The sequence below is a fragment of the Catharus ustulatus genome, unplaced genomic scaffold (genome assembly GCF_009819885.2).
Source record: "Catharus ustulatus isolate bCatUst1 unplaced genomic scaffold, bCatUst1.pri.v2 scaffold_108_arrow_ctg1, whole genome shotgun sequence".
Classification (NCBI taxonomy): Eukaryota; Metazoa; Chordata; class Aves; order Passeriformes; family Turdidae; genus Catharus; species Catharus ustulatus.
Window position 1 is genome coordinate 44,781 of NW_024879455.1, and position 23,803 is coordinate 68,583.

At 51.7% G+C, this 23,803-nt stretch overlaps 2 protein-coding genes and 1 long non-coding RNA gene across 4 annotated transcripts; all 3 read left to right on the forward strand.

The window, feature by feature from the left end:
- The first annotated feature begins 282 nt into the window (after window positions 1–282).
- LOC117011324 (leucine-rich repeat-containing protein 37A3-like) lies at window positions 283–6,025 on the forward strand. Of its 2 annotated transcripts, XM_033086673.1 has the most exons (7): window positions 283–1,382; window positions 2,018–2,092; window positions 2,533–2,651; window positions 3,054–4,201; window positions 4,306–4,395; window positions 4,732–4,796; window positions 5,560–6,025. In XM_033086673.1, exons 1-7 carry the CDS (start codon window positions 883–885, stop codon window positions 5,747–5,749), a joined length of 2,187 nt encoding a protein of 728 aa, XP_032942564.1. In that variant the 5' UTR covers window positions 283–882; the 3' UTR covers window positions 5,750–6,025. The 2 variants fall into 2 exon arrangements, with proteins under 2 accessions (XP_032942564.1, XP_032942565.1); XM_033086674.1 differs by lacking the exon at window positions 4,732–4,796 and having other exon boundaries at window positions 5,560–5,690.
- Window positions 6,026–7,853: 1,828 nt separating this feature from the next.
- Window positions 7,854–11,755, forward strand: LOC117011322. Its single transcript, XM_033086672.1, has 5 exons — window positions 7,854–8,046; window positions 9,469–9,943; window positions 10,579–10,653; window positions 11,092–11,210; window positions 11,613–11,755. Exons 1-5 carry the CDS (start codon window positions 7,854–7,856, stop codon window positions 11,753–11,755), a joined length of 1,005 nt encoding a protein of 334 aa, XP_032942563.1.
- Window positions 11,756–12,914: 1,159 nt separating this feature from the next.
- On the forward strand, window positions 12,915–14,141 carry LOC117011321. The gene is made up of 3 exons (XR_004420928.1): window positions 12,915–12,952; window positions 13,290–13,354; window positions 14,124–14,141. It is a non-coding gene; the product is annotated as an uncharacterized LOC117011321 (long non-coding RNA).
- The last annotated feature ends 9,662 nt before the right edge of the window (window positions 14,142–23,803 follow it).

Consider the following 23,803-nt stretch of genomic DNA (forward strand, 5'->3'; position numbering starts at 1 on the left):
GTTTGCCCAGGGATCAAGCTGTGGCAGCTTCAGCCGGCCAGGAGCAAATGCCTGCTCTGGCCAGGAGTGGGGACGATGCCTGCAGTGGCCCCAAGAGATGCTTCAGTCAAGCTGCTGCAGGAGATTTTCCCATGACAGTGCCATTTGCTGCTGGCCAGTGGCCGCTGTCACAATGTCCCCGTTGTGTCCCCTTGCAGAGTGCTCAGGGACAATGAGCTGCTGGCAGTGAAGAGCCATTCCCTGGAGGGGCTGTTCCTGCTGAAGCACCTGTAAGCACCGTGCCCTGCCCAGGGCCAGGGGCTCCTGCCTGCCCCTCCCTGGGGCCCTGCTGCCCAGCCCCGCCACAGCCGTGGGCACGTGGCCTTTGTCCCTGCTGGGATCAAGGCTGCAGAGGCAAGGGAAAGCGACAGGGCAAATGGAAGTGACATTTTTGGTGTTCTAACTGCAACAGGGATTTGTCCTGCAATGAGATCCTGACCATTGAGGAACGGGCTTTTGAGCCACTGCCTTTCCTGAAGTTTCTGTGAGTGATCAAGTTGCTTTCTGGTGTTTTCAGTGCAGTCTTTGCAATGGGCGCCTTTCCTGTGTTGGAAAATGCTCCTGTTCTTGTCCCTAAACCTGCCCTGCTCAGAGCCCAGCTTAGCTGCAGAGGTCAATGGTGATGGCTGCCCAGCCACACCAAGGGGACAGATCCCAGCAGGGTTATCCACACAGAGAGGAGCCATCAGAGCAGCCAGTTCTTGCAGCCTTGGCTGCACCCTGGCACAGAAATAGCGTCAGCACTTGTGCCCTTCACTTCCCCTCCTGCTCAGGCTACAAACACTGAGAAAGCAGCAGTTTCCTCCCTCTTCCATCCTGGATTTGCACCTTTCCTCCCAAGAGATGCTGCTTGCTCCCTCTTCCCGTAGGACAGGCCCCATTCCTTTGTGTGACCTCCTCTTTCCCCAGAAACCTCTCTGGGAATGGCCTCACGCAGATCCGCAGCGGCACTTTCCAGGCCTGGCACGGGATGCAGTTTCTCCAGGAGGTGTAAGTGGCCCCAGGGCTAAAGAAAGGCATGGCAGGGCGAGTCTCTGCAGGCTCTCTGCAGGGTCAGTAGGCAAGAGCAGCTGTGCCCTCTGGAAAGCCCTGACTGTGCCTGTGGATGTCAGCCAGGGAGCAGCAGGAGCGTGCAGCTGGAAGGGCCCTTTCCCCTGCCCTGCTCATCTCCTGCACGGCTTCCTTGACACCGGCCAGGCCATCGCCACGTGCCCGGCACACCCAGCTCCCGTCCCTGCCATCAGCCCTGACAGAGCTCTCTTGTTCCTCAGGATCCTCAGCCACAACCCGCTGGCTGTCATTGCTGACGCTGCCTTCTTCAAGCTGCCCTCGGTGATGTCTCTGTAAGTGTTGGCTGCTTTGGAGCAGATCCACAGAGATCTGTGTCTCTCTCGAGCGCCCTGTTCTCAGGAAAGCAGGGGAGGTGCAGCAGCAAATCTTCCTCTTGCCCAGCCTAGTCTGCTGGAGACACAGCTACCCCTGGCTCCAGCAGAGCAAGGCAAAGGTCCAGCGGTGCTTGTGTGTCCCCAGCTGGAAAGCAAGCCAGGAACTGGGAGACAAACTTTCAGGGATGAGAGCCCATCCAGGGCTGGGGCCGTGGAGTGGCCACAGGGCTCTGGGAATAAAGTGCACTCCTGCTGGAGCACTCGTGCCAGCAGCTCCAGGCTCCTGCCTCCTTCAGGGACTGGAGCTGCCCTCAGTGGTAGGCAGCAGGAGGGTCAGGAGAGGCACAATCCTTTCTGGTGGCATCTGTGTGCCACAAGAGCTGCAGGACCTCGCTCCTGATTCCAACAATGGCCTGGTACAGAGCAGGGCAAGGCAGAGAGAAGCTGGGCTCTGCAATGGCTTCTCTTTGAGCAGGCACAAGTGGATGCCTCTGCCAAGAGCACCACGATCACCAGGGCCCTGGGCTTGCTCTCAGATCAGAGGTGTGGCAAGGTCACTGGAGAATTTAATGAGGTCTTTCCAATGCTTGCAGAGACCTGAGTGCCACCCAAGTGACTCCGCAGACGCTGCTGCTGCTCCTGCAGACCACGTTGAGCTTGGAAACCCTGTGAGTGTGTGGGACAGAGCCCCAGGTGCCAGCAGGCCCCGAGTGCTGGGACAAGGGCTCTGCTGGGGAAACAAAACCCTGTGCCACACAGGCAGAAGAATCCCAGTAAGCTCAAGAGTGGCTGCTTCTTCCTGGCAGCCTGCAAATACTCAGCAGCTCAGAGGCGTAGTTTCACCTTTTGGGTGACTTGCTGCAGGTTTCTCACAGGGGAGTTTGAATGGCAGGCGGGTGCATTTCTGTGCCACGTGGTATTTTGGGAGCAGTTCCACATTGCAGGATTCAATCCCCTTTGGAATGTTTTGCATTCGGAGTGAGGGGACTTTTCCAGAGCTGTGGCACACAATGGAGCACAAGTCCCATGCGTGGTATCCGTGTGCTCCCTGAGCTGGTCTGGGAGCCACGGGCTGGGTATTCCTGCAATAATCTCCTCTTGTCTTTAGCCAAGTGCCCAGGGAAGTGGCCTGCTGCCTGTGCAAGGAGAGTCCCTTCACCGAGAGCCCGTGCAGGAGCATCCTGTTCCCCTGCAAGAAGCTGTGCAGCACCAGCGCCCCGCAGTGCGGTTGGTGTCCGGAGGGGCTGGGGGGAGCTCAAATCTGCCACTTCTCTTGAGCCTGGGGACATGCTGCAGCACTGCCACAACTTGGGGGGTCCTGATCTCCTCTTGGAGTACAGGACTTGGACAAAACACCTGGGGTTGGAAAGTTCCTGCTGATTGTCCAGATCTTGTGTGTCACATACTGTCTGGAGTAGGAACGGCTCCCTGGGATCCCCAGTGCAAAGGTGTAGGGAAAAGGGCATAATGGCATAATGGGATGGATTGAAGGGCTCTTCTCCCCTCCACAACACATCTCCCACTCTGCTCTCGCCCTGCCTGGCCCTGAGACGAGCTCCTGCAGCTCGGGGTAACTTCTGAGCCTGTGTTTGTGCTCAGCCGCTGACCTGCTCTCTTGGTGTTCTCCAGCTCAAAGAAGTCTGGTACAGACACGGGGAGAAACACTGGACATGGAACAGCCCAGAACGCTGAGCACCAGCCCAATGTTGAACCTCAAGCCCAAGGAGCCTTCACTGGGAGATGACAGAACTGCAACACTTGTGATTGCCTTGACCCCAAGTGCTGAGGATGATGTCAGCAGCCTGGACAATTCCAGAAGCAATTCCTATCCCCCTCAGCATCTCTTGGAGAACACAGGCATACCAAGTGTTGATGACGTGAGGACCCAGCTCAAGAAGAAGCTGCACATGAAGAAACTGCACACGTCCAAAAGCATCCAGACTGCAAAAAGCCTTCTCCCATACCAGCGCCAGCCTCCCCGGCTGAAGGACGTGTTGGAAAAGACACCCTCAAGCTGGGATCAACAGGAGATGCAGTCACATTTAAACCGACACCGATTAAACCCCTCGGATGTAGGTGGTGGATTACACCGTGCTTACGGTGCCTCTGTCACTGGACAACGCAGAGATGAGGAGGAAGATCCAGCTCCCAGGAGGAACTACATCAGGAGACACAAACGGCACAAGAGGGACGACAGCCGGAATTGGGTTGGACATAAGCAGCTTTTGTACCAGGTTTGGAGGTCGGGAGTCAAAGTGGAGCCAAAGCCCAGAGCTGACCAGGGTCTAAAGAGGAACCTGGATTTTCTCTCTGACCCGTCGGTTCAGAGCCGCCCTGCTGCCAGCAGCTGGGGAGAGGCCTTGGCTGAAGAGGAGCAATCCTCTCTAGGCAGGCACCCCCTGATCTCCCCTGACAGCACAGAGGAGAAAGGCTCCGTGCCCCTCAATAAACCTTGGAGCCCCCGCAGTCCAGACGTTGCGCTGGTTCCAGGAGAACTCTTGGAAACCGCGCTTGATCTTCACCAGCAGCTTCTGGAGCCGGACAAAGGGCTGCAAACGTTCATGGCCCACGTGGAGCGAACCCTGAAGATGGACTGCAGCCTGCCCCAGCTGAAGCAGGCCTGTGCCAAGATGGTCTCAAAGACCAGGCTGCTAGTAAATGTGCTCCGTGAGAGGCAAGAGAACCAGGAAGCCTCTGATGCCATGGACCAGTGTCCTCAGCAGGAGAACATGATCATCCACATGGCTTTGGGGAAAGGCAAGAAACTGCCAAGGAAGGTAGGAGAGCTGCTGGGCACCGCTGCCTGTGTCCTTCTGGGCCAAGGAGAATGGAAGGATCAATCCTCTGACCAATGTCATCTTCCTTCCTTTCCTCACTGCAGAATCTGGAGGTTGTGGTGTACGTCATCATCTCTGTGGCTTTGCTGTTTTTCTTCATCTTCGTTTATCTGATAGTGAAGTGTGTCTTCCAGGTAAGCCAGTGTCTTGTTTGACACACAGCTGTCTGTCTCGTAGCTGGAGTGCCCAGGTGATGAGCCCCAGGTGCCCCTGCAGATGCCCCTGCACATGCTGGTACCATGGGAGATGTTTTTCCAAGCCTGGAGGTTGTGGCAGCTTCCACAGTGCCTGGCTCAGCAGGGTTCAGCTTGCCTGGGGGAAGCTGGTCCTGCCTTCTGTCCCCACTCTCCCCAGCTTTGCTTTGCTCTCCTGCCTTCAGCCACACAGCAATGAGAGTTTTCTCCCTCTCCTCTTTGGCTGAATATTACAGGAAAGCCAATGTTTACAAATCTCCCATTTTCCACCCCCAGAAGCGCTCCCGACCTCGTGAACCTGACTGCCAACGCTGCCACAGCAGGACCCTCTGCCTGAGAAGGTAACTGCTGCCTGCCCATGCCCCTGCTGTGCCACCAAGAGTCTTTGCTGTGCACAGAAACTCCTCCTGGAGCCCCGCAGCCACGCAGGTGCTGCCAGTGCCCAGGACTGCCCTGGCTGTGTTTCAAACACATCGTGTTTGGGGGAGCCCTGGGAAGGGGGTCCTGAGCTCCTGAGCCAGGAGCTCCCAGCCCAACCAGCCCTTCCCATGGCAGCGCTGGGATGGATGTCCTGGGCTCCAGTGCACTCCCAAATGTATGTGCTCACAAGCCATACCTGTGTGTTTTCAGAACACTCTGGTCTGCTGATGGCTCTGCCCGACTTTTCCCCACTCTGTCCCCACATTGGCTGGTGAAGAACTCACTCCCATCCTCTCCAGTTGCCTTTTCCATCCCGCGCTCATTTCCAGCTACTCTAGCCGTTGCCATCCCTGTTGGGGCTCCCCATCTCCCTTAGGCTCTGCTGACACACCCCACCCGAGCAGGGAGAGGTGCTGGCACCTGCTGCAGCCCTCCCTGGCCAGAGCTCCCTGCATACGGACCGGGAGCAGGGACCTCTGGGGATGTGATGCCCAGAAGCCTTTTGCTCCCCACTGACCGTGCACACTGCATTGGTTTGCAGCCCTGGAAATGGCTCTTCCCCACTCCTGCAGCGGCTGCTTCCCAGACAGGGAAGAGCAGAGCACAGGCAGCCCTGGTGCCCACAGCCTCCATCACCAGCTGCCTTCTCTTTGTATCCCTATTTTCCCTTTCTGTTTTTTACAGGTTCTGTGTAAATCTGCCACAGCGAGAGAGGAAGGATAAGCAGGAGGCACAGGATGTGGAGCAGAACTGGGCAGGGAGCTCCTCCGAGAGTTGCCCCTGTACTGACAGTGTCCATGGTGCTTCCCAGTTGAAGAAGTCTGAATTGTCGTGGATTCAACGCATCAGGCGTGTGTATGAATCCGAGAGATAAGCATCCCAGGAAGAGACATGCAGAGAAGAACTCACGAGGAAGACTCTCAAGAAGAAGTTAATGGGATGCCAAGAATTCTTCACCTCCCCATTTAGTATAGGAACTGCTTAGGCTCTGCTTGCATGCTGTTTCATTGGCTGTTGTTATTCCCTTGGATGCTTTTTGCTTGGCTGTAGTTTTCTTTCTGTCCCTGCTGAGGGAAGGCCAAAGGTTGCTGCAGGCAACCACGAGCTCGGGACACCCAGAGAAGGCATCAGTACCTCAGGGATTTCCTCACCCCTTGTGCCAATGTTTCTCCCTGCATTTAATAAAAATTAAGATTGTTCTCGTTCCTCCTGGTGTTGCTGATGTATTTGTAAAAGCAGTTTCTCTCCTCCCTTGTGGCATTGACCAAATTCAGTCCCAGCTGGGCCTCTGCCTTTCTGTCTTTCTCCCTGCATGCCCCAAATTCGTCCTTGCTGTCATCCAGCAGTGCTGCCCTTCTTCCAAAGCTGCAAATTCTGTGTTTTCCTTGAGTCCCAGCAAAAGCTTCCTGCTTAGCTGCTCCGTTTCCTCACCAGCTCGTCTTTGGGCACACAAGCATGGCCTGTTCCTGCCTGCACCTTCAGGGATTGCTCCTTGCAGAATGTCCAGCCTCCCTGGACTCCTCTGCCCCTCAGGACAGTGTCCCAGGGAGCCTCTCAACCAGCGTGGCTGCACTGTCTCACCCTGGGCAGCCTCTCCAGCCTGGATGGACCTTTCTTCACATGGTCATAGTCCCGGCCCCAGAGGCCCAGAGCCTCCACCGTGTTGTGTAGAGGGAGCCGGGAAGGTGAGCTGGGCCAGGAGAGGATTCCCCTGCTGCCCCGAGCAGGGACCTGTTTCCATTTCTCCGTTACCTTTGCCAGCCCCAGTGCCACTGCCTGGCTCTGGCACTGCCAGCAGCTCAAGAACTGCACGAGCTCCCTCTGGGTCCCCATGTGCCATATTCTGGCTGTGGCTCACTGAAAAGTGGGAACCACGGCTGGATTCTTATCGTGGCGGCCGATAAGGACAAAGCCCAACTCTTGGAGGAGGAAACTGTCTGTCTCCTGCTTTATCCAGGTTGGACATGTCTTCCTGATCCCTCTGGTGCATCAAATCTTTGGGTTCTTCCCCAGATTCAGACGTGCATTCCCACAGCTGTTGCTCCCCTTGGAATTGTCTGTGCCCTTGTGTCTGCCTGTGCCCAACAGCTGGCCTGGACTGGTGGTGCAGCTACAACGAGCCTCACCTGGCACCATCAGTCACCTCCCCACTGCTCAGCACTTGGGCTTCCCTTCCAGGGCCCTGCTTCAGCTGCAACGTGGTTTCCCATTCCAACAAGGCCTTCCTGGTTATGACACAAATCACTGCGTAACATGTCACACCACCAAAGGCGCTGTCACTGCCCTGCGTGAGGGGACAGTGCAGAGAAAAGACAGCGAAAGGCTCATGAGCTTGCAGAGAGAGAGGGAGGGATCCCTCCCTCATCACTCACGGACACAACACAGAACTTGGGCATATTAATTACATTTATTACCATAAGATCAGAGCAGGATAACTGAAGCAAAAGAAATTTCAACAAGACTTGTAGGCCCATACTAAAACCTGGCCCACAAACCAAATAAAAATAGGAATGGCTTCACAGTGACAGAGAGCAGGGTTAGATCGTGTGTTCTGGAGAAATTCTTCCCTGTGAGGGCGGGTGGCCTGGCACAGAACGCCCAGAGCAGCAGAGGCTGCCCCTGGATCCCTGCAAGGTCCAAGGCCAGGCTGGACAGGCCTTGGAGCAAGCTGGGACAGTGGAAGGTGTTCCTGCCCATGGCAGGGGTGGGACTGGCTCATCCTTAAGGCCCCTTCCAAGGCAATCCATTCCATGATTCCATGGATTGATGGCTCTGAGACAGAGTCATTTGGTGACAGCATCGCCTGAGGGCCCGTTTGCTGCAAGCTCTGATGTCACCCACTACCACGGTGACACGAGCGTTGCTGCAGCGACATGAGAGGGACCACTGTGACATTGGCAGCACCACTGTGACACAGCAGCTGCCACAGCTGCACCTCAGCTCTGCGTTCCAGGTGACTGCAGCCAGTCATGCTCGCCATGGACCTGGGTGACACGTTCTCGTGCGTGCTCTGCTCCTGCTGGCCCTGCTGCTGGCAGCGGCCCCCCCTCGCCAGGAGTGGCCAAGGAGCTCTGCCCAGAGCCCTGCCACTGCCCACAGCCTGGGCAGCTGGACTGCCGGCACTCCGGCCTGGCCACCGTTGCCCCCGGCCAGCCGCCACCACGCCCTCACGTGCTGTGAGTCCCTCTGCCCCACAGAGCCCTGCAGCTGCCCCTGCTTGGCTCCTGGTGCTGCAAACCCCATGGGGGACACCCGGGGGACTCCCTGGGCAGAGACTGGGGGGGTTTGGGGGCCTGAGCTCAGCAGGAGGGTGAAGCCAGGCTGGGCACGCTGGGCCTTCTGCAGGCAAAGCCCGCGTGGGTTTTCCTGAGAGGGGCCGGGGTCTTTGCTTTCTTTGCAGCGATTTCACTGGCAACTCCATTGCTACTATTGGAAAATACACCTGGAAGGAGTACCCATGGACCGAGACCTTGTAAGCGCCTGCAGCATTGCAAATGGCAGGAGTTTGGGTATTTTCCGTCCTTTACTCTTGGGTTGCAGCAGCAGCCTGGCCCCCACGGTTTCCAGAGGGATTCAGAGCTCTGCTGCTGTGCAGGGAGGGGTGTGAATCACCAGGGCTTCCCAGCATGGCAGGAAATGCCATGAGCTGCATCTCTTGCAGCCCAGGGCACTGTCCCTGTGTCTGTTTGCCCAGGGATCAAGCTGTGGCAGCTTCAGCCGGCCAGGAGCAAATGCCTGCTCTGGCCAGGAGTGGGGACGATGCCTGCAGTGGCCCCAAGAGATGCTTCAGTCAAGCTGCTGCAGGAGATTTTCCCATGACAGTGCCATTTGCTGCTGGCCAGTGGCCGCTGTCACAATGTCCCCGTTGTGTCCCCTTGCAGAGTGCTCAGGGACAATGAGCTGCTGGCAGTGAAGAGCCATTCCCTGGAGGGGCTGTTCCTGCTGAAGCACCTGTAAGCACCGTGCCCTGCCCAGGGCCAGGGGCTCCTGCCTGCCCCTCCCTGGGGCCCTGCTGCCCAGCCCCGCCACAGCCGTGGGCACGTGGCCTTTGTCCCTGCTGGGATCAAGGCTGCAGAGGCAAGGGAAAGCGACAGGGCAAATGGAAGTGACATTTTTGGTGTTCTAACTGCAACAGGGATTTGTCCTGCAATGAGATCCTGACCATTGAGGAACGGGCTTTTGAGCCACTGCCTTTCCTGAAGTTTCTGTGAGTGATCAAGTTGCTTTCTGGTGTTTTCAGTGCAGTCTTTGCAATGGGCGCCTTTCCTGTGTTGGAAAATGCTCCTGTTCTTGTCCCTAAACCTGCCCTGCTCAGAGCCCAGCTTAGCTGCAGAGGTCAATGGTGATGGCTGCCCAGCCACACCAAGGGGACAGATCCCAGCAGGGTTATCCACACAGAGAGGAGCCATCAGAGCAGCCAGTTCTTGCAGCCTTGGCTGCACCCTGGCACAGAAATAGCGTCAGCACTTGTGCCCTTCACTTCCCCCTCCTGCTCAGGCTACAAACACTGAGAAAGCAGCAGTTTCCTCCCTCTTCCATCCTGGATTTGCACCTTTCCTCCCAAGAGATGCTGCTTGCTCCCTCTTCCCGTAGGACAGGCCCCCATTCCTTTGTGTGACCTCCTCTTTCCCCAGAAACCTCTCTGGGAATGGCCTCACGCAGATCCGCAGCGGCACTTTCCAGGCCTGGCACGGGATGCAGTTTCTCCAGGAGGTGTAAGTGGCCCCAGGGCTAAAGAAAGGCATGGCAGGGCGAGTCTCTGCAGGCTCTCTGCAGGGTCAGTAGGCAAGAGCAGCTGTGCCCTCTGGAAAGCCCTGACTGTGCCTGTGGATGTCAGCCAGGGAGCAGCAGGAGCGTGCAGCTGGAAGGGCCCTTTCCCCTGCCCTGCTCATCTCCTGCACGGCTTCCTTGACACCGGCCAGGCCATCGCCACGTGCCCGGCACACCCAGCTCCCGTCCCTGCCATCAGCCCTGACAGAGCTCTCTTGTTCCTCAGGATCCTCAGCCACAACCCGCTGGCTGTCATTGCTGACGCTGCCTTCTTCAAGCTGCCCTCGGTGATGTCTCTGTAAGTGTTGGCTGCTTTGGAGCAGATCCACAGAGATCTGTGTCTCTCTCGAGCGCCCTGTTCTCAGAAAGCAGGGGAGGTGCAGCAGCAAATCTTCCTCTTGCCCAGCCTAGTCTGCTGGAGACACAGCTACCCCTGGCTCCAGCAGAGCAAGGCAAAGGTCCAGCGGTTGCTTGTGTGTCCCCAGCTGGAAAGCAAGCCAGGAACTGGGAGACCAAACTTTCAGGGATGAGAGCCCATCCAGGGCTGGGGCCGTGGAGTGGCCACAGGGCTCTGGGAATAAAGTGCACTCCTGCTGGAGCACTCGTGCCAGCAGCTCCAGGCTCCTGCCTCCTTCAGGGACTGGAGCTGCCCTCAGTGGTAGGTAGCAGGAGGGTCAGGAGAGGCACAATCCTTTCTGGTGGCATCTGTGTGCCACAAGAGCTGCAGGACCTCGCTCCTGATTCCAACAATGGCCTGGTACAGAGCAGGGCAAGGCAGAGAGAAGCTGGGCTCTGCAATGGCTTCTCTTGAGCAGGCACAAGTGGATGCCTCTGCCAAGAGCACCACGATCACCAGGGCCCTGGGCTTGCTCTCAGATCAGAGGTGTGGCAAGGTCACTGGAGAATTTAATGAGGTCTTTCCAATGCTTGCAGAGACCTGAGTGCCACCCAAGTGACTCCGCAGACGCTGCTGCTGCTCCTGCAGACCACGTTGAGCTTGGAAACCCTGTGAGTGTGTGGGACAGAGCCCCAGGTGCCAGCAGGCCCCGAGTGCTGGGACAAGGGCTCTGCTGGGGAAACAAAACCCTGTGCCACACAGCAGAAGAATCCAGTAAGCTCAAGAGTGGCTGCTTCTTCCTGGCAGCCTGCAAATACTCAGCAGCTCAGAGGCGTAGTTTCACCTTTTGGGTGACTTGCTGCAGGTTTCTCACAGGGGAGTTTGAATGGCAGGCGGGTGCATTTCTGTGCCACGTGGTATTTTGGGAGCAGTTCCACATTGCAGGATTCAATCCCCTTTGGAATGTTTTGCATTCGGAGTGAGGGGACTTTTCCAGAGCTGTGGCACACAATGGAGCACAAGTCCCATGCGTGGTATCCGTGTGCTCCCTGAGCTGGTCTGGGAGCCACGGGCTGGGTATTCCTGCAATAATCTCCTCTTGTCTTTAGCCAAGTGCCCAGGGAAGTGGCCTGCTGCCTGTGCAAGGAGAGTCCCTTCACCGAGAGCCCGTGCAGGAGCATCCTGTTCCCCTGCAAGAAGCTGTGCAGCACCAGCGCCCCGCAGTGCGGTTGGTGTCCGGAGGGGCTGGGGGGAGCTCAAATCTGCCACTTCTCTTGAGCCTGGGGACATGCTGCAGCACTGCCACAACTTGGGGGGTCCTGATCTCCTCTTGGAGTACAGGACTTGGACAAAACACCTGGGGTTGGAAAGTTCCTGCTGATTGTCCAGATCTTGTGTGTCACATACTGTCTGGAGTAGGAACGGCTCCCTGGGATCCCCAGTGCAAAGGTGTAGGGAAAAGGGCATAATGGCATAATGGGATGGATTGAAGGGCTCTTCTCCCCTCCACAACACATCTCCCACTCTGCTCTCGCCCTGCCTGGCCCTGAGACGAGCTCCTGCAGCTCGGGGTAACTTCTGAGCCTGTGTTTGTGCTCAGCCGCTGACCTGCTCTCTTGGTGTTCTCCAGCTCAAAGAAGTCTGGTACAGACACGGGGAGAAACACTGGACATGGAACAGCCCAGAACGCTGAGCACCAGCCCAATGTTGAACCTCAAGCCCAAGGAGCCTTCACTGGGAGATGACAGAACTGCAACACTTGTGATTGCCTGACCCCAAGTGCTGAGGATGATGTCAGCAGCCTGGACAATTCCAGAAGCAATTCCTATCCCCCTCAGCATCTCTTGGAGAACACAGGCATACCAAGTGTTGATGACGTGAGGACCCAGCTCAAGAAGAAGCTGCACATGAAGAAACTGCACACGTCCAAAAGCATCCAGACTGCAAAAAGCCTTCTCCCATACCAGCGCCAGCCTCCCCGGCTGAAGGACGTGTTGGAAAAGACACCCTCAAGCTGGGATCAACAGGAGATGCAGTCACATTTAAACCGACACCGATTAAACCCCTCGGATGTAGGTGGTGGATTACACCGTGCTTACGGTGCCTCTGTCACTGGACAACGCAGAGATGAGGAGGAAGATCCAGCTCCCAGGAGGAACTACATCAGGAGACACAAACGGCACAAGAGGGACGACAGGCGGAATTGGGTTGGACATAAGCAGCTTTTGTACCAGGTTTGGAGGTCGGGAGTCAAAGTGGAGCCAAAGCCCAGAGCTGACCAGGGTCTAAAGAGGAACCTGGATTTTCTCTCTGACCCGTCGGTTCAGAGCCGCCCTGCTGCCAGCAGCTGGGGAGAGGCCTTGGCTGAAGAGGAGCAATCCTCTCTAGGCAGGCACCCCCTGATCTCCCCTGACACCACAGAGGAGAAAGGCTCCGTGCCCCTCAATAAACCTTGGAGCCCCCGCAGTCCAGACGTTGCGCTGGTTCCAGGAGAACTCTTGGAAACCGCGCTTGATCTTCACCAGCAGCTTCTGGAGCTGGACAAAGGGCTGCAAACGTTCATGGCCCACGTGGAGCGAACCCTGAAGATGGACTGCAGCCTGCCCCAGCTGAAAGCAGGCCTGTGCCAAGATGGTCTCAAAGACCAGGCTGCTAGTAAATGTGCTCCGTGAGAGGCAAGAGAACCAGGAAGCCTCTGATGCCATGGACCAGTGTCCTCAGCAGGAGAACATGATCATCCACATGGCTTTGGGGAAAGGCAAGAAACTGCCAAGGAAGGTAGGAGAGCTGCTGGGCACCGCTGCCTGTGTCCTTCTGGGCCAAGGAGAATGGAAGGATCAATCCTCTGACCAATGTCATCTTCCTTCCTTTCCTCACTGCAGAATCTGGAGGTTGTGGTGTACGTCATCATCTCTGTGGCTTTGCTGTTTTCTCATCTTCGTTTATCTGATAGTGAAGTGTGTCTTCCAGGTAAGCCAGTGTCTTGTTTGACACACAGCTGTCTGTCTCGTAGCTGGAGTGCCCAGGTGATGAGCCCCAGGTGCCCCTGCAGATGCCCCTGCACATGCTGGTACCATGGGAGATGTTTTTCCAAGCCTGGAGGTTGTGGCAGCTTCCACAGTGCCTGGCTCAGCAGGGTTCAGCTTGCCTGGGGAAGCTCGGTCCTGCCTTCTGTCCCCACTCTCCCCAGCTTTGCTTTGCTCTCCTGCCTTCAGCCACACAGCAATGAGAGTTTTCTCCCTCTCCTCTTATGGCTGAATATTACAGGAAAGCCAATGTTTACAAATCTCCCATTTTCCACCCCCAGAAGCGCTCCCGACCTCGTGAACCTGACTGCCAACGCTGCCACAGCAGGACCCTCTGCCTGAGAAGGTAACTGCCTGCCTGCCCATGCCCCTGCTTGTGCCACCAAGAGTCTTTGCTGTGCACAGAAACTCCTCCTGGAGCCCCGCAGCCACGCAGGTGCTGCCAGTGCCCAGGACTGCCCTGGCTGTTGTTTCAAACACATCGTGTTTGGGGGAGCCCTGGGAAGGGGGTCCTGAGCTCCTGAGCCAGGAGCTCCCAGCCCAACCAGCCCTTCCCATGGCAGCGCTGGGATGGATGTCCTGGGGCTCCAGTGCACTCCCAAAATGTATGTGCTCACAAGCCATACCTGTGTGTTTTCAGAACACTCTGGTCTGCTGATGGCTCTGCCCGACTTTTCCCCACTCTGTCCCCACATTGGCTGGTGAAGAACTCACTCCCATCCTCTCCAGTTGCCTTTTTCCATCCCGCGCTCATTTCCAGCTACTCTAGCCGTTGCCATCCCTCTTGGGGCTCCCCATCTCCCTTAGGCTCTGCTGACCACCCCCACCCGAGCAGGAGAGGTGCTGGCACCTGCTTGCAGCCCCTCCCTGGCCAGAGCTCCCTGCATACGGACCGGGAGCAGGGACCTCTGGGATGTGATGCCCAGAAGCCTTTTGCTCCCCACTGACCGTGCACACTGCATTGGTTTGCAGCCCTGGAAATGGCTCTTCCCACACTCCTGCAGCGGCTGCTTCCCAGACAGGGAAGAGCAGAGCACAGGCAGCCTGGTGCCCACAGCCTCCATCACCAGCTGCCTTCTCTTTGTATCCCTATTTTCCCTTTCTGTTTTTTACAGGTTCTGTGTAAATCTGCCACAGAGTGGGAGGAAGGATAACCAGGAGGCACAGGATGTGGAGCAAACTGGGCAGGGAGCTCCTCCGAGAGTTGCCCCTGTGCTGACAGTGTCCATGGTGCTTCCCAGTTGAAGAAGTCTGAGTTGTCGTGGATTAAACGCATCCGGCGTGTCTATGAATCCGAGAGATAAGCATCCCAGGAAGAGACATGCAGAGAAGACTGGAGGGAAGACTCTCAAGAAGAAGTTAATGGGATGCCAAGAATTCTTCACCTCCCTTTAGTATAGGAACTGCTTAGGCTCTGCTTGCATGCTTTTCATTGCTGTTGTTATTCCCTTGGATGCTTTTTGCTTGGCTGTAGTTTTCTTTCTGTCCCTGCTGAGGGAAGGCCAAAGGTTGCTGCAGGCAACCACGAGCTCGGGACACCCACAGAAGGCATCAGTACCTCAGGGATTTCCTCACCCCTTGTGCCAATGTTTCTCCCTGCATTTAATAAAAATTAAGATTGTTCTCGTTCCTCCTGGTGTTGCTGATGTATTTGTAAAAGCAGTTTCTCTCCTCCCTTTGGCATTGGCCAAATTCAGTTCCAGCTGGGCCTCTGCCTTTCTGTCTTTCTCCTGCATGCCCCAAATTCGTCCTTGCTGTCGTCCAGCAGTGCTGCCCTCTTCCAAAGCTGCAAATTCTGTGTTTCCTTGAGTCCCAGCAAAAGCTTCCTGCTTAGCTGCTCCGCTTCTCACCAGCTCGTCTTTGGGCACACGAGCATGGCCTGTTCCTGCCTGCACCTTCAGGGATTGCTCCTTGCAGAATGTCCAGCCTCCCTGGACTCCTCTGCCCCTCAGGACAGTGTCCCAGGGAGCCTCTCAACCAGCGTGGCTGCACTGTCTCACCCTGGGCAGCCTCTCCAGCCTGGATGGACCTTTCTTCACATGGTCATAGTCCCGGCCCCAGAGGCCCAGAGCCTCCACCGTGTTGTGTAGAGGGAGCCGGGAAGGTGAGCTGGGCCAGGAGAGGATTCCCCTTCCAAATTAGAGGCTGTCAGAGATAGGGAAAATGATATACTGGACAAAGCAATACAGATTTATTCACACAGACATGTGGGAGAAAATCCCATGAGTTTATTTATCATCAGCTATTATTTGACTCTGTCTTTCAGAATAGTTGTATTAGAAGATTGTAGAGTTCAGCAGCTGATAGTTTGTACTAAATCTGCTTTTGCTAGCCATGCTAAGTCTGACATAATTGTGTCAGACAACAAGCTCCCATTTTATGAGCATATGCTTAAGCCATTGCAATGAATTATGGCACAGCACATCCCCATTATCCTCAGTCTGACTTGTTGATTGAAAACAAAATAATAAAGTGTGTACTAAAATGGCGATGGGGTCAGACCCTGACCCATATTTAATGTTGTTAAATTACCAAATGACATCACTGGAGCATGGGTTCTTATCTGCTGACATCTTGTTCAATAGAATAGGGTTGTCTGGGCTGCTAGAAGTGTATGTCAGAGTCAGTGGATACTTGTAGACATGTAGAGTGATAGATAAGATAAAACCACAATACCCAGTGTGATTTAAGGGCCTGGAAGCTGCAGCCACCTCATGAAAATGAAGCCATGCATGTCTGTGCTGGGAAGCTGTGCCTGCAAGCAGCACAGCTGTCAAAACATGTAGCCACGTCTAACTGTGTGTGTCATCACTCAGGTGTGTGCTGAGGAGAACCAGGTGAGCCTCTTCCAACCCCAGCAGGCAGGAGATACATAAACTGGTGCCACAGAGTCAAAAACTCCAAGGGACTGCAATGAACAGGGTCTAGAACAAACAAAAACAGAACAGACGAAATCAAAAGATAAAAAGGAAATGTGCTTTTTTCTCAGGGAGTCAATGCAACCTCAGTCTTAAAGGGATGACTCTGTGGTCTTGTGTCTGCACTCCTCTGGAAACAGTTCCATGTCATTCCAGGAGAGATATGCCTAGCTCTCATCAGGTGCATTCTCCCTCTGCCACATTTTTTCATTACTGGGTGATGCTGTTCCTTAACTTCAGAAGGGTTCTTCGTTGTAACGGCTGTTTCAGCTCATAGGAAATGGCATTTTCTCTCTTTCTGTGGAGTCTGCTTTGTGCAATGGAGAATTAAACATTGAATTTAATCATAATATATGTTCTCTTGGATACAGTGGCTAGTCAGTATGTTTAATTATGGCACTATTTCCTTTTCTGCTCCTCCATTCTCCCCCTAAAAGGAAAGGAGATTCTCAGGCCATGGAGGTTGAATTGTCAGCTTGTGACCTCCTAAGGTTAAATTATTATTTGGGTTAAATTCTTCTTCATAGCCTCATACTTTGGAATAATATTTTATATAATATAAAATTTAGGGACAAAATTGAACCTTCAGGATGCAGTGATCATTCATTAGATATTAGATATTTCATTCCTGCCTCAAAAGCAAAGTGTTTGGGGCTTTTGGTTGCTTGTTTGGGTTGGGTTTTTTGTTTTGGTTTGGTTTTTTTTCCCCTGAGCAAATGTGTGTTTTTCAGTACCTGGAGACAGATGGAAACAAAAAAGAGAAGGAAGAAAAGAAAGGAAATGGATGAGACAGATCTTAAGGCATATAAGCATGCAGCCCATGAGGTTAATGGATGCACCAGCATCCTGCCTAGCTGTGCTAGATCACTAACACTGTCTCCATGGTGCCATCTGAGAGTTCTGGGACATCAGCTTCCTTTAAGAAATACCCCTACTCACCACTGACCTTATTTTTTGAACATAATGTTAGGGGATGACCTAGAGGATAGAAGGTAATGGATGGGAACCAATTTAATCTGAGCAGTTGTGAGTGTTGGATGAAGCTGCTCTGACTGCATGTTGACTTTCCAGGTAGTGTCAAGGTACAAAGTTTTGTTCAGATTTCAAAACTGCCATCAGTTCAAATTGCTGTGACAACACATCCAGTCAAGTAAGGATGTTCCAAGCCTCTCCCTGAGCCATCCTGACACAGCTGCTATTTAGCATCCCCGAATGCTGGTGCTCATTTCTTGGTCAAATCAATCTGAGTTTCAGATGTGACAGAAATGCCATGCAGGATACTAATATTTTTTGTTGCAGTTGGTTTTTCCTATTTCCCCTTCAAATTATGACTTCAGAGAAAATCTCTTTTAAAATGCAGCTGTGTTCTACTTCATGCCATGCTGGTATAGCTTCATTAATTTAATGTTGTTTCTCCTTATTTCTGGGTTAGTATCAAAAGAATACAGCTAATTATTTTTGGAACACAGAAACAATTCTTAACAGGCCACACTTGCCTCTAGCATATACTCTCAACTCAAACTAAATATGTTCTGATATCTAAAGGAGTAATTAGAAAAAGTTCCTTTGTTATATGTCTCCATTTTATTGGTGTTTGAAAATGCTAATGGTGAAATATATCATAAAAGAGTAACTTAATTGTACTTGGGGTCCAACAGAATACAAATAATACAGGTTTTCTCTACAAAATTAAATAGTATATTAAAATATCAATGTATTAACCAGAGATCACTGAATTTTTTAGTAGCTATTGTGGGAGAGAGCTGAGCATTTATTGCTTAAATTATAAACTTTCTCCTAGTGATGACTACTGCTCTTAAAAGGGAGAAGTAGCATTAGAGAAAAAATATTGGTTTGTCTTTTATGTATAATTTTCCAATGTGTATAATTTTTTTATACCTCATAGTTATAATTACTAGTTAGAAGTACTAGATTAAAAATAGTGGGCTATAAAGTCAGATTCTTTCAAAAGTAAGACACTTTTTGGGTGGAAGCATATGTAAGCATATTTTACAGTATCTGAAAAAAAGGTGAAAATTTGTGAAAATACAGATCTTAATTACTTGAATAATGTATTTTCATGTGCCTGTGATCTCTAGTGCCAACTGCTTGACAAACCTCATGTCTATAGAAGAGCCCATATGTAATATAATTGGTTTCAACTACAAACTGCCCACACAGGGAATTAAATGTGCTTGGTGCTCTTTTGGAAGAGGCCCCACATTGCAGAGTTTTGGTCCAACAATGCAGTTTTTTGCTCATGCCTTCAGCCCACAAGTGAAACCCCTACTCTTAAGTGTAACTCATGTCAAATACTTGTTTTAGGCTTCTTGTTTTAGAGCCTATTCCAAAAATATCTTCTAGCAACCACTGATTTGGGTCTCTCTCTTCAATCCAGTCCCCAGTTAATGCATCTCCAAGGAATTTTGGTTGTTCGCTTCTCTTTGAGACATGTCAGGATATTATCAGGGAGAAAAAGTCCACACTGATGGGCTGTGTGGTGCTGTGAGCATCATTTCCCCCCAGCATTCCTGAGAGGTCCTTAGTGCTCAGTGTGTGCTCAGGAGTGGCACACACGTCGGTGACTACAGCGTTTCTCAGCCTCCACTTCTCCTCAAAGATATTAAACTCTGAATACCTCTCTCCAGACTTCCAGTCCACATTTCTCTGGGTTCCTCAGCCTCTAAGGAACTCAGTTGGCCAGGGACCTTGTGTTTTCCAAGCTGTCTTTTATCTGTTGCCATCTTCACATCTATTGCATCTATTGCTCACTTTCACTAGGAAGGACATAGGATGGCACTTCTTTGCTTTACAGGGTGAAGAGGATGTGGCCATCACCCTCACACAGCATATGGGGAGTGAGAATCACAGAGCTTCCTAGTCCTGGTGTGGGATCCTGTAAAGATAACACTAAAGAAAACAAAAGGTTTAACCTGAGGGAATTTATAGTGTGACTTAGGGAATGGGAGAAGGCTCCAGGGCACAGAGGGAACTGTCAGGCTGGAAATAATGGGGTTACAAGAATAAGAAAAGATGAACCTGATGTGACAGAGAAGACGTCAGCTTTGAGTGCTTGGACAAGCAGAAATTTCTAATAGTTTTTGGCTTTTTCCATTAGCGGTTTTTCAATGCAGCACTCTCTAAACAAGAGGTTAAACCAACAGTGCAATAAATACTTCTCAAGCTACAGATGACAATCTTCATCTTTCTAGGACAGAGAACCTCCTGCACTGAGTGGAACCGTGGGATCTAAAAATAACAAATGCTTTGTTCCCTGCTGTTCTTGGAGAGAGCCAACAAGGAAAAGCTCTTTTGCTTTGCTAAAAATGGGTAGCAGGTCTCACAGTTGTCTAGGGAGAGGAGAAGGGAGAAGAAAGAAGATGGCATTTGCATTTTAACTACAGACAGGGGAAACAGATGTTGGCAGAGTTGAGTGCTCAGAAGTACAGGGCTGTTCAGGCAAAGTTGCCGAGGTTTTAATTTTTTTTTTTAGAGGGAAGAAGGGCTCTTTGTTTTGTTTTTGTGTTTACTCAGAAGGGACAGCACTGGGGGGGGGGCGGGAGGGGGTGCGGGGAGAAGAGAGGGCTTTGAGATAGTACATGAAAAAGAACATGAAATGTGCCCTAGGGTTTGCTCTACCTCTTCACCAACAAAAAATCATGCCTGGCTCAGGTTCTCCAGACTTTGTGTCTGAATACTTTCAGCAAGCTGAAAACAGCCTTGAGGGGGGTGTCAAGTGGGGCGGAGAGACTGCCACACAGAAACAACCATTTGATTAGTTTGGATACACAAGTGCCCTGAAACCTGCTGACTGTGAGCAAAGACATTAAAGTAAATTAAGATTTCTTCCCTGTTTAACTCTTGAAACCCATAGCTTTCCCTTTCCGCCCTTTAATTTGGAAGTAAACCAGCACACTGTTCTTTGAAATATCACTGTAATCAGCCCTCCTTTGTCCTCCTCTGCCCCTGTTTCTGGCTGGAATACAACCAGTGAAACTCTGTGGTACACCAAACAGCTGCCAGCTACATAGCAAATTACTTTCTTACAGACTTAGAGTAAACAGAAACACATTTTTTTAAAAAAGTGAATAAAAGAAAAGGCAGAAGTAATGTAATGTACAAATTCCAGAGATTAAAGAAGTTCTTGTACAGTTAGGAAGCGGCAAAAAACTATCGGTGATAAAATCAGAAGAATGTTCATAGTACTACTACTAATTAATGTGTGAAATATTCTGAAAAAAGCTTTTGAATTATGCATGATAGCTCATTGCTTAACTGGAGACAAAGAAACTTGGCTTTTTAATTCTGGCAAAGCCTTTATTATGCAGACTTTTAGTAAATCACTCAGTTTACCCTTTAGTCTCAATGGGGAGCAGAGAAGACAGAATTCAGATGAAGCCCGACCTCTTGGCAGGGAGGTTGGAACGAGCTGATCTTTCAGCTGCTTTTCAGCCCAAAGTACTTAATGAGGACGTGTGGCAGCACCCCGACACACGTTTCTCTCCCAGGTACAAAGTCACCTCCGAGTCCCAGGGAGATGCTCAGCCTGGCCGCTCACGCTTCATGCCGTGCTTTCTCTGGCAGCTGAGGCTCCCCAGTACTCACTGCCCAGGAGCCGCTGAAAGCACACTTCAGGAGTAGGGCTGGGGCAGCATTTTACTCATCCTGCAGAGCTCGTGTTCCCTTCCCTGGCAGAGCAGGCAGATCAGGGCATTCCTTGCTTGATTTTGCAGCAGATCTGTTGAGTCCTGCAGGCCTGCATCTGTCTATCACCACATACCAGACATGGCTGTATCTGCAATTTTCTAAAAGAATACCCTGTAAGGAGGAATCAGCCACTCGATACTCCAAAGTGTGTTCATTTGTGTGACAGGGGCAGTGATAAATCTGTTCTGTTCTTCCTATCTAAACATAAAAAATTTACTTTGCTGGTTTTGTCTGGTGTTTTTAACTGGTCACAAGACTCTGAGATACACATACACGGACATTAATGAATAACATATTCCATAGTGTCGCATCTAAACCCCAAAGTTTTCCCAGCGCTTTGGTTTTCTTTTCAGTCCTATTTTATTTGCATCGCTTCTTAACTCCAGTGCTGCTGTTGGAACAGAAGGTGTGTTCATCGCACTGGCATGGTCACCATAGTTACTGGCTGCTGCAGGGAGGAACGCTGCCTCTGTCTCTGCAACTTTGAGGAAGTGAAATCAGACATTTTATAACCCGAAAGGAATATACGAAAGCGAGACAATTGAGGTTATGTTGTGCTTATATGAGGTTTGCAGCGGTGTGCCTTGAATTACAACCGCCTTGCGGGTGATTCATGCGGCGGACCATTACTTGAAAACAAGGTGTTGATGATTAACATTCATGGGCAGTAACAAAAGGCAGGAATGAGAGTGTGGTCTCTGGAACAGGATGAGCTCAGTGCTCTGCAGCCCACACGGCACAGCCCCGCAGCCAGCGTAGGGATGATGTGCTCAGTGCAGGGATGATGTGCAGTGCAGGGATGATGTGCTCAGAGCAGGGATGATGTGCAGTGCAGGGATGATGTGCTCAGAGCAGGGATGATGTGCAGGCAGGGATGATGTGCAGTGCAGGGATGATGTGCAGTGCAGGGATGATGTGCTCAGAGCGCAGGGATGATGTGCAGTGCAGGGGATGTGCAGTGCAGGGATGATGTGCAGTGCAGGGATGATGTGCAGTGCAGGGTGATGTGCAGTGCAGGGATGATGTGCAGTGCAGGGATGATGTGCTCAGGGCAGGGATGGTGTGCAGTGCAGGGATGGTGTGCAGTGCAGGGATGATGTGCAGAGCAGAGATGATGTGCTCAGTGCAGGGATGATGTGCTCAGCCCTGGGATTATGTGCTCAGAGCAGGGATGATGTGCAGCGCAGGGATGATGGCTCAGCCCTGGGATGATGTGCTCAGCCCTGGGATTATGTGCAGAGCAGGGATGATGTGCAGTGCAGGGATGATGGGCTCAGCCGTGGGATGATGTGCTCAGCACAGGGGTGATGTGCTCAGCCCTGGGATGATGTGCTCAGCCCTGGGATGATGTGCTCAGAGCAGCGATGATGTGCTCAGGGCAGCGATGATGTGCCCGGTACAGCCCAGTTAACTAGCCTGGCTTTGAAGGGTTCTCATCCCATTAACCCCATCTGCTTCTTTAGGAAGTGATTTCTGTACCACAGCAGGACAGGTGGGCAGGGGAGTGGGGCAGGCTGGGGAAAGAGAAGAATGTACTGCAGTGGGCCATCCAGAGGTGCCCACAAATACAGGCAGTGCTTCTGCCTCTCTTGGCAAAAATAGAAATAGTCACAAAGCCTGATACTGGGGCTGTTTTTTTCTTAGCATCATCTCCCTCCTCTAGAGCTGTGTGCTCTGAGCAAGGCGGGTGCCCAGTCTCAGGGAACTGCACAGAACTTTGATGTGCAAGTCACACAGAGCACCAGCAAGGCCCTTCACACTGCCTGCTGCTCTAATAACCCCTCCTTGCTGCTCTGTGCTTTCCAGCCTAAACTCTGGTTGCTGCCTGCAGGGTTAATCATGCCTGAGTTGTTCTACAGACAGGCAAGTGTGTGTCTGGCCAGAGGTTCCCCAGCAGCCAGGCCACCACGTAGGGAATGATTTTGCCTTTGTGCAGCCATTCGATGGCCACTGGCCAGGCATTGCTTCATATCCATTCAGTCTTCTGTGGGCAAGTCTCCTTGCTGATATTAGTGCTGAAGCAGAAGCATATCTGCAGCTCCTTCTCTTCCCTAATGACGTTTTGATCTAACAATACTATCTTTCACTATTTTAGGAGGGAAAATAATTTAACTTCTGCTCCTCTTACTCTGTCACTACTGTTCTACCAGCCTTGTAGGTGGTTCAAGAGACATCTGAGCAGCCAGAGCCCACTTTGGGATGTGGAAAGGCAAGAGAAAGTGAACATGGCTTTCTGAAGTGGAACTTTTTAATTAATTTGAATTCCATGTTTGAGTGGCAGAAAAAAAATTAAGCAGAATTAAGACTAAGTCAGGATTGCCCATCTCCTGTGGATTTGGGAACAATGACTATATTTTTCCCTGGTGGGGAAAATAGTGACCACTTGCTTTAATCAACTTCAGCCAAAAGGTACTCTGATAGAGAATTTCTGTATTTTAGAAGTAACAGTTCAGTTAATACCTTGAAGTCCTATCTGGTAAAATCTAGCAAAACTAGTTCATTCTTGCTGCCTCTTTAGGGATAAAGGAATATTTTATGTGGTATAAATATAAAGCTTTGTATAAGAACACAATAGCAACCTGCTCCAGGTTCTCAGACTCCTCTTTTGGTATTCCCCAAAGCACCTCACTGAGTCTGGGTCTGCCTCACTCCTATTGACAAACTGCCTCCACAGAGCAACCAATTTCTGTCAGCACCTTGGGCAGAAATTGAGGCTTTGCTGTACTGAACAACTGGAACACTCAGTGTATATCACCAGAGCTTTTTGGAATTAACTTCAGCTGAAATTACACACAAAATGATGAGGACTTTCTTCCCAAATTCAAACATTTTGAAAGCTAAGGTAAATATTTCTGGATAAAGAGAAGAATGATGAAACCTCCAGGGACACTGACACAAAGATTTATGGCTGAAAAAAAAAGAAACTGCCTTGTTCCTGATGATGCAGAGCATTGGGTTTTGCGTCAATTGTCTTCATTACTGTGCTGACAGGAGAGGAAGTAACCAAAACTTCTCTCACTTACATTATTTTTTCCACAATTAAAAAGGCTTTCTGAGAAAACAAAAAATACATTTAGCAATATAATGTTATGTATCATTTTTAAAGGGTGATGCATTAGGAAATTCCCAAACTTCCAATCACATTTTGTCCTCTTTCCAGCTTCCAGCCT